Source organism: Camellia sinensis, chromosome 5 (assembly GCF_055761805.1).
Source record: "Camellia sinensis isolate YWXY chromosome 5, ASM5576180v1, whole genome shotgun sequence".
Lineage (NCBI taxonomy): Eukaryota > Viridiplantae > Streptophyta > Magnoliopsida > Ericales > Theaceae > Camellia > Camellia sinensis.
The window spans coordinates 47,934,414-47,952,478 of NC_138965.1; the positions used below are offsets into that span (position 1 = coordinate 47,934,414).

Genomic DNA, 18,065 nt, shown 5'->3' on the forward strand with positions numbered 1-18,065 from the left:
AAAAAACCTACAATGTATTAGCGACCAACTTCTTACCGTCGCAAAAAAAAAAAAAAAAAAAAAAAACCTACAATCATATATACATGCAAATATTATATACAATAAACGTAAAAACGTATTTGCAAAAATCTCAACATTCATGCATTATTTTTCATTATTTAAAAAGGCTTACGATGAGAACTTTCGTTTTTGGAGATTATAGGGCAGCCCAAATCCAAGCATTCAAAATAGACAATAAGTCTCTCGAAAGGGAAAAATATAAACGTGAAGAAAATATTGCATTAGACAAAAAAATCCAAGCATTCAAAATAGACAATAAGTCTCTCGAAAGGGAAAAATATAAACGTGAAGAAAATATTGCATTAGACAAATTGATTTCAACTGCTCTAGTGAGGGGTCTTCCAAGTAGAAATGGCCATCCTCTGACTGACATATAACGCCCATGACCCATCTTCTCCTTGTTAGCCCAATGAGACTCTGAATTGGAGATATCTGCCCAACATATACACATAAATAAGCACACTTTGTTTAATTAACGTATGTGTCTCCAATCTCAATATGTTTTTGTGCAAGACAGAGACACAAGTTACCTCACAACTGCCGAACTGAGACCTTTCAGTATCAAATGCAGGCTTAGAAATGCTGATCACAAGAAAGCCTCTGGAGCAACAAGAGAAATCTATCCCTATATAAAGTGGCTTTGGCATAAGCATCACCATGAATTGGAATCTTTCCTGTATGCCTACAATTCAAAAAATAAAAATGGCATAACTAACACCACCTAATCAAATGTTCAAATTAATCATTACAATTGCAAGGCAGCAAGTCTGATATCTAGCTCCATGTACAAAGAAGTTTCAAAACTCTACCAACCCAAGTTCCAAAGATCCCATCCCAATAGAAAGATCAATTAGGAATGTGGGTAACAAAATTGTTTCCCAATTTTTGCCTAAACTATTTTCCCAAGCCCAAGCTTAAATTTAATTCAAAAAATTCAAACTTAGCTCTCCTTGCCCAAATTCCAAAATTTAAAAAATAAATAAAATAAATAAAAACTATATTTGGTTGTCCTAAACTAATGTATATCAACATCCCAAGTGGCCTTGGGTGGGCACTTAGATGCCAGTGTGAGACTTCAAGTTGAAATATATGAAAAACTTCAATCTACGTAATAATCTAATTATCAACAAAAAAACAAAAAAACAAAATTTCACAATAATTAAATAGTCAGTAATTCATACTTTGATGGTTATTATATATTATATATACTAACAATAGATTTCAAATTATTCAAATTGTGAAAATTCCTAATTTGAATTTATAAAGCCAAGCTACATTTTTCAGGCTAAACTCCGGTTCTTCAGATTTGGACTTGTCCAAATTGCACCCCTCAACTAATTCCCTCTATGATTCACATCCCATCAACATATTGTAACAAAAATTCTCACCTTATCTTGACATCCTCCTTGGCTTGGCTTTGTTGTACCATGCATCTCTCTTCAAGGAGAAGATGGAAATAGAGAGCCACTTGTTTAGACTGATACACATATATATATATATAGAAGTTGAAAGGAGCGAAACAACATGTTGAAAGCAAGACTGCCAGAATATTCAACAGCAACTGGGATGACGATGACTACTAGTATTACTACTTAATTTGGAAAAATGTGGACCATAACTACTTAACCAAAACGGAGATGACAAATGATTGTTTTGTCTTTGCGTGTAAACTGATCAACCGGTGGAGGCCACAAACAAATCGAAACGAACATAAATTTCACTATCACCATATGCAGCTGAACACTTATTTTTCACATATCACGTATACTTAGAAATCTACACAACAATTTACACAACCCATGATTGCAACTTGATGGGTAGTCTTGTCATTTTTTTGCTTGAATTTTTTTGCCAAGTCAATCCCGAGTTTTAATTCAATGTGCCCAAATTTAAAAACAATAAGTTGTCCTAAACTAATGTCTTCGTATATATATATATATATATTAGGGAAAAAAAAAACATAATAACAAAAAATTATGAGTTGTGTACCAAAAAATTATAATATTTTATGTTTATTATATATAGTTGATATATATTAACAAAAAAATTCAGGTCACAAAAATTGAAAAAAAACCAAATTTAAAATTATAGGGCTTGTTTGGTTTGCTTTTCAGAAAAATTTTTGAAAAAAATTCTCTACAAACAAATTTTTAAGAGTAACCAAACCAAACAAATTTTTTCAAAAAAAATCTCAAAATTTTATTTGATTACCTACTTTTCAAAATCACTCTCTCTCATACACATCAAATCAATCACTTTTTTTAAAACTCTCTCCAAAACAATTTTCCAAAACAATTTCTAAAAAAAGGCAAACCAAACAAGTTTTTGTACTTTTTATCTCAAAAACTACTCATCAAACACAAACCAAACACACCCATAGTCTCCCTAAAAGTTTTCAGATTTCTCCCTGAAAAAAAAACAAAAAACAAAAAAACAGAAAAAACAAAAAATTCTCAGATTGACTCTTAAAAGCCTGCCCAAGTTGCGTCCTTACTATCTCAAAATTGAATTATTCTGCCAGGGTAACCCCAACTTAATAAAATCAGGAAATTATTAGGAACATGACCACCACATTATAGGTTTTCCTAATAATGTCAAGCAAAAACCTCAGATGATTTAGGAGGTGCCTCACCCTCCATTACAGTGTTACCCTGGCACAATAATATAGTTTTGTCAAAGAACAAGGCCCAAGGAACCAACAGCACAATGACATACCCGTTTGCAACATAGAAAAAGAGACACCCTCACAGTCAGGGTGCCTCGAGTCTGAGTAATTCCGGAGGGTCTTATTGCCTGGTGGTTGCTAAGGCAGGTAATTCAGTGCAACAAACAGAACACAATGGAATAGATGGATGCACTAAAACAAACCTGCGACCAAAACTGGAAGGTTGAGCATAATGACATGCACAGTTCCATTTACAAAAAGGAGACACCATCGCTGGCCAGTGCCTCAAGTCTGGAGGAGTTCCAGGTCTTATTCCTGGTGGTGGGTAAGGCATGTAATTCAGTGCAACAAACATAACATAATGTAAAAGATCAATTAGGGATGTGGGTAACAAAATTGACATCTACAAGTAATGCTTCCAATTTCAACATGTGATCTTGGAATTTAGAACAAGAAATAAAGGTCCTACTATTGTGAGATCATAAAATTACTACCAACTACCAAGCTAACAAATAAATCTTCAAGGTAATAATAGGTGATAAATTAAAGGCATCAGTTTCAGCAGCCAAAATCATCTTTAGAAACAATGGAAAGGTAAATTTAGCACCCAAAAAAAAAAAAAACCATGTAAGAATTTGAAAATACCTTTACCTTGCAAGCAATCACAATTCTCAGTCTCCTTCCTCACAACATCAAGAACAGAATCAAGATGCTCACTGTTCAAAAAAAAATGCAAACCCCGTGAATGATCAATCAATAAAGGCAGGAATAATAACTACTCAAAATTGAAAGGTTTTATTCTTCAAAGACAGACACACGGAAAGACACAACCAAGCATATATTTACTCCAATGGTGAAAGAAGTGTCTTGTCTTTTTTTTTTTTTTTTTTTTGAATTTTATGCAGTGATTTAAGAACTTGAATCCCTGCTTGTAATTACATTTTTGTCCCTCTTTTTCACCCAGAAAAAAATAAATAAAAAGAGAATGCCCTACATACACAAAATTGAATAGAGAGAAATACCAAGATTTATATATCAATCTAAATGGAGCATTTTTTAGTAAGAACTAAAACTGAATAAATTAAAATCCAGCTAAGAACAACTTTATAGGTGTCAAAATAAACAAAAACCAGTTTATAAAATTTTTGTAAACATAAACCAAAAACGTAAACGTTACCAAACGCTATTAGTCACATGAAACTTGAAAGAGTAAAAACACAGTAATCATCCATTCAAATAAAAATTGAACCTGGCACATATACACTTGAACTAAAAATACTGGAGATTGGTATTAGGCCCAATCTATTAGATCAACAATTAGATACAGCCACATGAGTATCATGATAGCTTAAATGTCAACTCCCCTAAAGCAAGAAAAGGCCACGTAAAATAGATAGAAGAAGATCAACAAACATAACATAATCATATGAAATAATATTAGTATAAATTACTACATTCTACTACAAGGCTTAATTAGTTACCTTCTTCATTTGCAATTGCTGGCACTGATGATGATGATGATAGTAGAAGAAGAAGAAGCTAAAGAACAGAGAGATCAAACAGAATGAAGATTGGCATATGAAAACTTTGAAAGTTGTAGTAAGTACTCCTAATTTTAAAGCCTTTGGCCACTTGAGAGACTTGAGCTTTGTCCAAATACTGATTTCTAATAGAGAGAGAATGTGAACGAATCTCAAGCTTTCTTGGTAGAATTTATAGAGGACTGGTCCTTGTGGGAGCAATATACATTTTCTAATAGAGAGAGAATGTGAACGAATCTCAAGCTTTCTTGGTAGAATTTATAGAGGACTGGTCCTTGTGGGAGCAATATACACTAAATTCTAGTTTTAAATGATGTCAGTCCTTTTATCATATTCATTTTTATTTATTTATCAATTTTTAAAATTATTTTGACAGGTTTTTTCTTTTTTATTTAGAATTTTTTATGCTTCTTTTTTTTCCCCCTAGTCCAGCTTCTCTCTAGTAACTAGTTATTGGGAAAATTACACCATTACTCCTTCAAAGAGAAAAATTCTATCTATACGGACATATTGATGAGTGCATAATCATTCATCTCTTCTCTACTTCAATTTCTCCTTTAAATAAGAAAGCAGACCATTGGTCCTCTCTCAAAGTAATAAAGCCCCCAAAGCTATTTTCAATCCCACACCACATATATAGACAAGTTTAATTAAAAAGCAGACCATTGACCTCTCTTAAAGTAATAAAGCCCCCAAAGCTATCACAAAGAATTATGGAGACTGTGCTGATATGTTTTGGGGAAGATTTTGAGAGGAAATTTGAACTTAAGTTCACTAACTATCATGGTTATTTAAGAATATTCATTCATCAATTTTTGATTAATATTCTATGATTAATATTCATTCATAGAATCTGGTAAAACACCAGAAATAAGCCAACAAATTATCAAAAACAAGATCAATCATGTCGAAATCATGTCTCAATCATGTCTCTATCTATCTGTATAACTTTAAATTAGCAAAAACAAGATGAATCACCTAATAAATCAACAACAAAGATTAAAGAACGATCGAAACCAACAACGGAGTTCAGAATAAATCAACATAGAAATTCAGCAACTAGGCATGAAACAAACACGCTAGATTCCCGAGAGAGACTGAGAGTTGGATTCATACATAGAAAGTAGCTTACCGATTATGAATTGATCGAAATCTTCATCAACAAAAGATCGAAATCTTCATCAACAATCGATCAAAATCTTCAAATCTTCATCACGTGAGAGTTGAGCGAGAGAGAGAGTGGAAAGTGGACAGTGAGATTTGAGCGAGAGAGATTTTGAGAAAGAGAGATTAGGCAACAACAGGAAATGAGGTACACCACCGTTGGAGACAAATTTGGGAAATAAAAGTGAAAGGGGAGATAGGTCAAGTTTTAGATGATTTTTTTTTAAAAAAAAAGAGTTAAAATGATTTTGTAATTTTTTTAATGGGAAAAGTGATTTTTTGCGACGGTTAAATAATCCGTCGCAAAAAGTCACATTTCTAGTAGTGTTGGGATTCTAAAAGTCTTCAACAAATTTAATGGTTTAACTTCATGATCTTCAACAAATTTAATGGTTTAACTTCATGAGGAGTGCATGTTGACAAACTAGTAAAAAGGAATGCAACATTTAATGTATTGTATTTAAACACCTTCAAGAATAATTGGCAGCATTTGAAACTCCATCCATATATTCACCAAAACTTGAAGCTGAATTTCTTCTCCTTAAGCTCCCTGATGTCCTTCTTTATAGCCTTAAGCTCCCTGATGTCCTTCTTTATAGCCTCCAAGTTGCCCTGTGTAGTTGCCATCTCCGTCTGCAAACTTGTGACGCCAACTTTGATGGCAGTTTCCAAATCCTCCTTTTTCCAATCCTCTTCCAACGGCTTGGCTAGCAAAAACGAACCTAAAAATGTTACAAAGCTTATTGCAGAGGAAATAAAACTGAGCCTCTCAGCTTGGCTATTCTTGTTATAGCCAACGACGTATACTGGGTGGCCCCACTTCTTCTCCACAGTCACGAACTTTTTAGCTGATACTAATAGATTCAGGGTGTCGAATCTATTAGCATCAGCTAATAAGTCTGTGACGGTGGAGAAAAAATGGGATCACCCAGTATACGTCCTTGGCTATAACAAGAATAGCCAAACTGATAGGTTCAGTTTTATTTCCTCTGCAATAACGATTATTAGCTTTGTAACATTCTTATGGTCGTTTCTGCCAGCAAAACCGTTAGAGGAGGATTTGAAAAAGAAGGATTTGGAAACTACCATCAAAGTTAGCGTCACAAGTTTGCAAACAGAGATGGCAACTATACTGAGCAACTTGGAGGCAATAAAGAAGGACATCAGGGAGCTTAAGGAGAAGAAATTCAACTTCAAGTTTTGGTGAATATATGGATGGAGTTCCAAACGTTACCAATTATTCTTGAAGGTGCTTAACTACAATACATTAAATGTCGCATTCATTTTTAATAGTTTGTCGACATGCACTCCTCATGAAGTTAAACCATTAAATTTGTTAAAGACTTTTAGGATACAAACCTTTGGAAATGTTTGTCTTTAATTAAAAGGCACTCTCGAAATTCCATTTAGTTGGTGATATATCAAACCCTAACCTTGTTGGAATAAAAATCAGAACAATTTCAAGTGGCATTCAAACTATTGGTGACAACAAAAAAAAAAGAAATCACTACGATTTGCCAATTAAAATTAAATGCAAAAACTATTGAGTTTAAGTCAAAAATTATTTTACTCCGACCCATTCTCCAGTTAAGTTTCCCAGGAAAAAAAAAAAAAAAAAACACAGCTTGCTTGGTTAGATTTTTCAAAAAACGCTTTTCAGAAAATTCTACTTTCTTATTTTCCGTATTTTTTTGTTTTTACTGAATTTTTTTAATATTTTAAGCAATTTTTTTTTACTTTTTAGACCTACCTAACATAAATATACCTAAAAAGTAAAAAAATTGTGAAAAAAATCTTTTAAAAATTCACTAAATACCAAAAATACAAAAAAAATACAAGAATTTAGTACATTTTTTGTATTTTTATGTATTTATTAATTTTTTAAAATATTTTTTCACTAATTTTTTACTTTTTAGATATATCTAAGTAGGGTGCATCTAAAAAAGTAAATGTTTAAAATTTTAAAAATATTTACTAAAAACAAAAAAACACGAAAATCAAAAAACTTAATCTAAAAAACTCAAACCAAGCACACTGATTAATTGTTTTACGATAGCCATGAAGTGGTTCAAAATAATGCTGCGAGAAAGAGATAATAGGGAATAAAATAATCTAAAGAAGGAAAAAAAAAACCCTTAAAAATTTGCTTAGAAAGAAAAGTTAGAAGATTAATTACAGCTATTGATCAATCACAGCTAGCAGGAACTTAACCATTTCAAGCCAAAAACTACAAGTTCCGAAAACAAAAATATAAATATAAATAGATAAATAAAATACAACCCAAAAACTAATCAGACTCTTCAACTATAATTGGTCAAGTAGCAGTAAGTTGGTTGAAAGACCAACAAGAAAATGCCAACATTTTAGGCCAACAACAATGCTAGACCTTGATATTATTTTCCCCACTTTTTCTCCACAAATCCTAATATAAATCCAAGATCCAACCTAAAAGGTATGTAGTAATGTACATAAATTCCTCCTTTCCAGCCAAACTTAAAATCTATGTAGTAATGTACATAAATTCCTACTTTCCAGCCAAACTTAAAATGTGGAAAAATAAAAAAATTCATATATCCTGGGCCAAAACAAAATCAGTTTCAACCGCAAAGAAATATCACATTCAAGCAAAATGTTAGCCATTGAATCATTTGTCTTCCTTACCTTTTTCCAACAAACAATTGGACAAAACTAGAGCTAAAACAAATAAATTCCTTAACAATTGGACAAAATTAGAGCCAAAACAAATAAAAAAGGAACAAAATAGCTCTGACCATATCAAACTAAGGCATAAAAACAAAAAAAAGAAATCAAAAGTCATAAAAACTCCATTGCGATTGAATCAGAAAAACGTGCACCAAACAACTACCTACTCAATCAAAACAAAAAATTATGAAGAATAAACCTCGAGAAATGTAGAATTAAACGATGATAAACAACTAGGGTCAATTCTAAGAAATAATTTCACATGGTCATTCATATATGGCACTAAACTTTAAGTAGATCAACAAAATAATTTGAATAAAAAATCCTAGATGTTTTAGAATTATAAATTTGTCAGACAAACAATAAATTGGAAAGTGCGTAGGGGAACAAAACATTTGATATGAAGACTACATACATTTGACCCTAAAAAAAAAGAGTATCAAATTTATCATTTGTTTCAGTGCTTTGGGGTGTATTGATATGATATGAAAAGTGGAAGTAACATTGTGTAGAAAACCTTCGAAGTATTTAGATAGGCACCCACAAAATTTGCATGTTTGATGAATCTAGAAAGTAGCTCTTCTAAAGAACGCCATGGCTGAGAGAGAGCTACAAGCTGCTGAGACATTTGACCCTTAAAGAAACGAGTATCAAATTTATCATTTGTTTCAGTGTTTTGGGTGTATTGATATGATATGAAAAGTGAAGGTAAGAAACCCTTCGAAGTATTCGAATAGGCACCCACACAATTTGCATGTTTGATGAATCTAGAAATTATCTCTTCTGAAGCAGTTCGCCATAGCTGAGAGAGAACTGCAAGCTGCTGAGAGAGGGAGGCGGCCGAGTTTGCTAAATTTAGGGTTTTGCTTACATGGGGTGTTAGTTTTTGGTATAAGTATTTTGAATTTGTGAATTATGATTCAAAAAGAGAGAATTTGTTTAGTTATGAGTTTCCAAAAAAAATTGAATTTTTAAAATTAGAACAGTTGTTTGATTTAAAAACTTACAACTCATAACTAAACACACAATTCAAAATTTTATTCAAAACTCGAAAAAAAAAATTAAAAATATTTTTTATTTAAAATATAAAAAATAACAAGTGCCAATTGCCTAAAAAAAAATATAAAAAAAAAAAAACAAACAAACAAACACTATTCTAGTCAACCAGCCGAATGTGTGGGAGGATAACCGGGTAGACGTATTTTCAAAAGTGGGTGTGGATCAAATTTTGAAAATTCTAACCAAGCACATCAATCGAACCAAGGTGTTTCAAAATTCTACCAAACAATGATTCTCACTATTATTGAAAATTAATAAATAATCACTTAGTTTGGTTTAAATTTTTCGAATTTATTTTTTAAAAAATTGAGCTTTTTCATTTTTCGTATTTTTAATAAATATTTTTTATATTTTTAGATGTACCTTACTTAGATATATCTACATAAATAAAATATTTATAAAAAAAAATATTTTACAAAATCAATAATGCACAATAATATAAAAATACACTGAATTTTCAATTTTTTTTGTATTATTGGTATTTATTTAAAATATACTTTTTAAGTGTATTTACATGCTAGATGTATCTAAAAATTAAAAAATTACTTAAAATATTAAAAAATTTCCTTGAAAATAAAAAACACAAAAAATAAAAAATTCAATTTTTTGAAAACTGAATCCAGCAAATTGAAACCAAACAAGATGGTGTTTATTCATAAATCATTTTTCACTCACTTATGCTCCACTTAGTCTAAATTATTTTTTTATAATTTTATATTCCAACAAATCTTATGGATAAGATAATTACCAAAATACCCCTAATAATAATAGGGTGAACCGCGCATTAATGTTCACATTGATAGTCTGAATGTTCCATGATGTGAATATACACACTGTCAATGTGAACATTCGACCCATCAACATGAATATTCACATTGTCAAATTTATTTAATATGAATATTCACATCACCAAGTTGTTAAATGTTCGAAAAAATATTTCTAAGTGTAAAATTGTTAATCAAATGCCTTAATGGTTGAGAAATGAAGTTACACATTTTGTGATAGTGTTACGTATTTTATGATAATGTTACGCATTTTTTTATTCAAACATTTTCTAATCACAAAATTTGTAACAATATCATAAAATATGTAACATTATCACAAAAATGCGCAACTTTATTATCACAAAAATGCGCAACTTTATTTCTCAAACACAAATTGTCATAAATCTTATCAAAAAAATATATAATCCAATGCATGCAATACACATTTTGTGGTATTGTGTATATGCTATAGTAGTATTAAGGGGAATGTTATGGTACACAAAATCTCAAAAAGTGTACGCATCCATATTACGCATTTTTGTGATATATGTTACATATTTTTATGATAATTTTTTGTTTTTTTGTTTTTTTTTTTTTTTGTGGATATAGTTACGACAATTGTAAATGAATATTTTTGTGTTAATGTTACGCATTTTTTGGTTAGAAAATATCTAAATAAAAAATACATAATATTACCACAAAAATAAATATATTACCACAAAACACGTACCATCGCTCTTGAACCACAAATTATCTTAATTCTATAAAAAAAAAATGTAATATTTATCATAAATTACATATAATAGAATGAATATTGAACCATAGCATTTCCCATTTAAATTCTCGTAACCATAAACCTAAATGAAGTTCTCCTTCTACTTACAAATTTACCTACATATAAATAAATAAATAAAACTAAAATCCAATTGAATCAAATATACATGAATAAATATACACTTTGTCTCAAACTATTTGTTTCGTGCATAATCAAAATACTTAAAAATAATATATTTGATCCATTTGTATTAATTAGAATATTATAATTGTTGTTTTGTTAGTTATTATTAATTATCTAGTAATTAGGAGTTCCAACATTAGTGAGTTATAGGTTAGGTCACATGTGATGTGGTAGTGGATTGTTATACGTTTAAGAAGGTCAGATTTAACTTGATTGAACCAACATTCAACGGAGGTTTCCCCCTCAGGGTGGGTCTCTTCTTTCCAATTTCTTCTCTCTTTTTTTTTTAATTTTTTTTTCACTTTCTTCTTCTTTTTGTCAATTTCTTTTTCTTCGATATTTATTTATTTGTGTTAATGTCTTAATTTTGTCAAGAAAAGGGGAATGAACTTCTAATTACTAGATAATGAATAATAATAACAAAATAAAACTTATAATATTCTAAAATAATCCGAATTTGCCCCTTAAAATCAACCTTGCTCTCAAGGTTGAAATACAACTGGATGACATATTTTTTGAAACAAATATTCTATTCACGTATATATATACATATATCCATTAAAAAGTATCATATGTTTCAAACAATTTAGATCAAAGATAGTATTGTTAATCGCAACTCACTTGTGATATAATTCTCACTATTATTGAAAATTAAGAAATAATTTACTCATAAATCATTTTTCACTCGCTTATGGTCCACTTTTAAGTTAATTTTTATATTCCAACAAGTCCTATGAATAACATAATTACCAAAATATCTCTAATATTAATACGATGAACTGTGCATTAATGTTCACATTGACGGTCTGAATATTCCATGATGTGAACATACACTGTCAAATGCAACATTCACACTATCAACGTAAATATTCACATTTTCAAATTTATTTAAGGTGAATATTCCCATCACTAAGCTGCTAAATGTTCAAAAAATATTTGTAAGGGTAAAATTGTTCATAAAATACCTTAATGGTTGAGAAATGAAGTCGTACATTTTGTGATAGTGTTACGCATTTTATGAATGTGTTATGCATTTTCTTATTCAAACATTTTCTAATCACAAAATGTGTAACAACATCATAAAGTACGTAACATTATCACAAAAATGCATAACTTTATTTCTCAAATATAAATTGTCATAACTCCTACAAAAAAATATGTAACATTAATCACAAAAATATATAACGAGATGCATGCAATACACACTCTGTGCTATTGTGTATTGTGTATATGCTATTGTGTATTGTGTATATGCTATAGTAGTATTAAGGGGAACGCTATGGTACACAAACCTCAAAAAGTGTACGCATCTTATATGACGTATTTTTGTGATATATGTTACGTATTTTTATGATTTTTTTTTTTTTTTTTTTTTAGTAGAGTTTCGATAATTGTAAATGAACATTTTTGTGATAATGTTCACACATTTTTTGGCTAAAAAATATATAATGTTACCACAAAATTAAATAATATTATCACAAAATATGTACCATCACTTTTGAACTTATCTCAATTTTATCCAAAAATAAATATTTGTTAGTTATTAATTATCTAGTAATTAGGAGTTTTAAGGCTATGTTTGGCATAAATGGTTCGGATTAAAATAGTTACAAACAGACAAAATTGATTAAAAAATCAAGAAGACAAAATCTCACCTCCAAATCATAATCATTTCATTTTTTTTTTTACAAAAATAAAAAAAACCAAAAAAGCCTATCACAAACGAGGCTTTTTAGCCCCAAACTGGCCTCATTTAGCATGCAACACTTTTAGCCTAATACTCAAAATGTTATTAAAAAAACCAAAAAACCTATAATCTACACGAAAAAATCAAAAATTTCATTTTCTCTCTACTTTTTACATCATCTTTTAGGTTGATTGGATCAACATTCAACAGAGGTCTTCCCTGGAGGTGGGTCTCTTCTTTCAAATTTCTTCGTTTTTTTAAAAGTTATTTTTTTTCAATTTCTTCTTTTTGTCAATTTCTTTTTCTTATTTATTTATTTGTGTTAGTGTGTTAATTTTGTTAAGAAAAGGGACCTGAAGTTCTAATTACTAGGCCTTTATTTGGCATGGGACTAAACTGATGTTAGGGTTAAAATAATCATAAAAGTATAAAATAAACAAAAAAATTAATAAGATAAAGTGTCACATTTAAATCATAATAAAAAAAAATTCAAAAAGCTGACCACAAATGAGATTTCGAGTCCCAAACTAGAAAAATCAAAAAGTCAATATACTTCCCAAACGAAGCCTAGATGATAAATAATAATAACAAAATAATATTCTAAAATAATCCGAATTTACCCCTTAAAATTAACCTTACTCTCAAGGTTGAAATACAACGGGATGCCATATTGTTTGAAACAAATATACTATTCAATATCAAAATTAAAAATAATATATATATGTATATATATTTATAAACACCCATTAAAAAGCATCATATATTTCAAACAAGAGCAATGCTTTGCCTCGAATAGCTCGAATTTTTGTTCACCGATCGTCCAACAAAAGGGCTGACAGTCGCGGTTGTCAAGGTGACAACCGCGGTAGACAAATGTTTCATCCGGCCGTCCGATAGGTCGTCCAGGGAAAAGAAATTCGAGTCACTCGAGACAGCTCAATTCGAGGCACTAACAATTTCCCTTCAAACAATTTACATCGAAGATAGTTTTGTTAATCGCAACTCAATTGTGATATCCAGATCCGTAGATCTACGTTTACGACATCATGGTTCATGGTTGTTGTCCTTGAAATTCTGTGGAAAAAATTTTCAATAATAGATCTGTTTAAGTACGATCCGAATCTGTTGATCCAAGTGTCATTACCTTGAATTGCAAAAAAAATAATAATAATAATTAAAATTAAAAACTCACAAATGAATAGAGATGGCAATGGGGTGGGGCGCGGCGGGGCGGGGCCGAGGACTACACTCCCCGTCCCCGAAAGTGATAAATTCCCTGTCCCCGCCCCCGATCTCCGACGGGGACCCATCCCCTCCGGCCCGATCGGGTATCCCGACCCCAAAAAATCCCCAAGTTATAGTAACATTTCATATATATATTTTTTTTGTTCTTTTTTATTTGAAACATCCTATTCAATTTGTCAACATATTTTCAAATTAAAAAATTTGTAAACATCCTATTCAAACATATTAGTAACATATTTTCAAATTAAAAAATCTGTAAACATTCTATACAAACATATTTGTCAACATATTTTCAAAATAACAAATATGTAAACAACAAAATAGCATCTGTCAATATATCCTATTCAATATTTAAAAAAAATAGCATATTCAAATAGCAAAATAGCATCTGTCCACATAGCATCTGTAAACAACAAAATAGTCCCAAACACAGCCCACACAAAGGAAAATTCAGCAACCACATCACAAGCACAAAGAACAATTAGATTAATGTTAACCTTTCTAAAAATAATATGGATTGCATTAATGTTAACAGAAGCAACATAAAATTAGATTACTGGAACTGAGAAACAAATTAATAATAACTAAGCTAATGGATTGAATTAATGGAACTGAGAAACAAATTAACTAAACATTTGAAAATATCAAAGAAACAATTAATAACAAAACTAATGGAATCATCAATTTTCTCTCTCTGTTTGTTTCTTTTCTAAACTGTGTTTAGACCAACTATTATATTCAGCCTCAGGTCACAATTAAAAAAAAAAAAACAGATATGTGCAAGATTCAAAACTGTGTTTAGAACACTACCAATGAATGTTTGTGAATTTTTCCAAATCAGGTCAAAACAGGTCTCTCTCTCAATAGAATGATGAAGGTCGAGAACTGTTTTCCTTTCTGAAATCTTACATAATTTCGACTTCAGAACACACCAGAAGTAGTAAAATACACTCAGAAGTCACAATCAATAAAGAGAAAATACCTGAATGAGCAGATTGTGTAGCCAATCCTAGTGGTGTTTCTTTCTACACACAGAATAGCAAACCAAATGTCAGTATTGAGCAAAAATGGAAGATAATAGATGACAAAAGTCAACACAACTGCAATATTACACTGGCCAATACTGCAGTTTAAACCCATGGTTACGATAGCCATACTCAATTTGGCTAATTTCTCAACATCATCGTCAGGCTTCAAACATAATAAAAAAAAAAGTAACTGAACTAAAATATCAAGTCCCATAACTTTGAAATCCATGACATAAACTGAGATTACATATTTTAACAATAAAAACCAGATCACATATATATATTTAACAGATTAAGAACTCAAGTGATTAGATTGTTGAAAACAGATCATATATATATTATATATAATAAATAAATTTAGAGAAAAAAAAAAAACAAACAAAACAAGAAACAGAGGTCGAAATCCCTTGAGAGATACTATATATACACCCAAATATATATATATATATATATGTATGTAAACCCTAGATCGAAATCCCTAGAGAGAGATACCCTTTGAAAATCGGCGGTGAGGGAGGATCGCCGGTGAGGGAGGAGTGGCGGTGAGGGAGCAACAGCCATCGTGTGTGAGAGAGGGAGAGAGGCGAAACTCAAACCAGCAGCGGCGGTGAGGGACGATCGGCGGTGACGGGGGATCGGCGCCCTCGTTGTGTGAAAGAGAGAGAGGAAGGCGAAACCCTAGATAGATAGATAGAGAGAGAGAGAGAGAGAGAGAGGGCAGGAGCAGAGATGAGAGAGACGGGTTTGGGTTGTGTGCTCGTGCTCAACCAAACCCCAACACACACACATTATATAGTAGCGATCGGGATGCGTGAACAATTTCTTTTAGAATTATATTATGTATTTTATATTATTTTTTTAAATAATATATATAAAAAAATAAATAATAAATTATTAGGGTAAAATATCAATAAATCTCAAATTTTAATTTGTTAAATTATTTGATCCTGTTTTTTATTTTATAGATTAATAAGGCCAAGTTTAGGTACTTCCAAAAAAGTTAAAAAGTCAAAAAATTATTCAAAAAGTTAAAAAGTTAACACTATTCACCAAAAGTCAACAATTACGGCTGCACAACTCCCAATTCAAATTTTTCCCTACAAATCAATTATTACAATTTTTTATTACACATTTTTCAATAAAAAGTCAAAAAGTTAACCTAAACATCCATATTTTCAACCTCAATTTTTTAGTCTAAAAAGACAAAAAATGCACTTTTTTAGTCTTCTTAAACTTGGCCTAAGTCTTATTTGAATGTTAAAAGCTCACTATAGGTATTTTTTAGATTTCTCTCTTTTCTAAACATTAGCAACACTACCTACATCAGCAACATTAACAACATCATCAAAACATTAACATCATCAACATCACCAAAACATCATCAACCACATCATCAAACATCATCAACATCATCACACATCATCAACATCACCAATATTATAAAATATCATCAAACATCAAACATCATCGTACATCATCAACATCACCAACATTGAACATCATCGACATCAACTACAACTTCAACCTCATCAAACATCAGATCTCATACACTCCAATTCTCAGATCTGATAGTTGATGTTGCTCCATTTTTTGAGAATCATTCTGTGATTCGTTCTATGCCTCCTTTTTCGAACCGAGAATTGGTGACCAATGTTGTAGTTCATCATCTGAAAATTGGGATTTATTTGAGATTGGTGACCTCTCTGCCTTCGTGGTTCGTTCTAACATTGAACATCATCGAATCTGGGTTTTGGATCCCACCGGCGATCGCAGAGAGAGAACCAGAGCAATATCTTGAAGATGTTAGCGATGTACCCTAGAGCTGGTGACGAACGGGGGGCCCTATTCGAAGAACACGAGAGGCGGAGGACGATTGAATCCGGTGTTGTTGACCTGGCCGCTCTGCCGCCAGAATCCGATCGCAGAGAGAGAACTAGAGCAATATCTTGATGATGTTGACGATGTACCCTAGAGCCGGTGACGAACGGTTTTCTCCTTCCCCAAATCACGGCGGCCATCTCGCACTTCTAATCGCACCAAAGCTCGATATTCCTTAACCAACCCACGTGTTGTTTTGATGATGTTTTACGATGATGATCTCGTTTTCTCTCCCATCGGTTGCGATGTTACAGCCGCATTTTTTTAGGCAATTCAGTGGAGTTTATTTCTCTGATTTTCCGGCTAACCCGACATTTGTGTTTAACTGTACGGGTTCTCCGCCAAACAAAACGATGGTGAGTAATGAGACGAAGGCGGTGGTGTTGGGGTTTAATACCAGTGTGGAGTTGATTTTGCAGGGAACGAGTATTTTGGGGGTTGAGAGTCATCCACTTCATCTTCATGGGTTTAATGTCTTTGTTGTTGGACAAGGGTTTGGGAATTATGATCCAGTGAAGGACCCAGTGGGTTCTATTTGGTGGATCCTATAGAGAAGAACACTGTCGAAGTTCCCTCCGGTGGGTGGATCACCATCCGCTTCGTAGACCCATTCGCCATTGTTGATGTTTGATGAAGACATTAACTACACCAGTGACAGATCTTATTCGATCTGATTTGAGGGAAGTACAGATCTGATTTGAATCTCCTCCAACGCCGCTGAAGAACATCACTGTGTTATACGATTAGGCCCTAAAATTCATGATGTTGTTTTGATGATGTTTTTACGATGATGATGATGTTTTACGATGATGATGATATGTTCTTTTAGTTGATGTTGATGATATGTTTGTTGATGTTGTTCTAATGATGTTATGGTGTTGCGATTGGTGTTTGTGATATGTTGTTCTGATCCCAATTATGGTAGATTCAACACCCATGTTGCTGATTTTTCATGATGTTGCTGATTTTTATTAATGTTTTTTTAGTGATGTTGGTGATAGTTGATGTTGATGATGTAGTTGATGTTTGTTGATGTTCAAAAAGAAAGGAAATCATAAAAAGGACTAAATGGTTTAAGAAAAAACACTCAGGACTAACTAGAACAACATTTATCAAAATGGGATTTATGAGTAATTTTTCCAAACTATTAATATAAATAATAAAAAATCAAAAAAAAAAAAATTAAGACTATTATGTAGTCTAAACAATTGCACACACAAATTATGTAGTCTAATAACATAATTTCCTATTGAAAATATTACCAAATATTTTATGATTCCAAGATATGGAGTCAACAGCCACTTGATGTAGAT

General features: G+C 31.5%; 1 protein-coding gene across 1 annotated transcript; it reads right to left on the reverse strand.

The window, feature by feature from the left end:
- Positions 1-309: 309 nt before the first annotated feature.
- LOC114291246 (uncharacterized) lies at positions 310-16,892 on the reverse strand. The gene is made up of 8 exons (XM_082871742.1): positions 16,601-16,892; positions 15,367-15,636; positions 14,829-14,871; positions 3,371-3,441; positions 2,929-3,040; positions 1,449-1,497; positions 591-742; positions 310-492 (listed from the first exon to the last, which is right to left on the reverse strand). The coding sequence occupies exons 1-7, from the start codon at positions 16,890-16,892 to the stop codon at positions 713-715; spliced, it is 867 nt and encodes a 288-aa protein (XP_082727868.1). The 3' UTR covers positions 310-492; positions 591-712.
- Positions 16,893-18,065: the final 1,173 nt, after the last annotated feature.

Bases quoted from the DNA above. Each gene is read 5' to 3' on its own strand.
- LOC114291246 (XM_082871742.1), bottom strand. From the start codon at position 16,892: ATGGCCGCCGTGATTTGGGGAAGGAGAAAACCGTTCGTCACCGGCTCT. The intron at 15,637-16,600 runs GTTAGAACGAAC...GGTTTGGTTGAG, and splicing joins CAGATTCGATGATGTTCAAT to CACGAGCACACAACCCAAAC. The intron at 14,872-15,366 runs GTATCTCTCTCT...TTCTGTGTGTAG, and splicing joins TCACCGCCGATTTTCAAAGG to AAAGAAACACCACTAGGATT.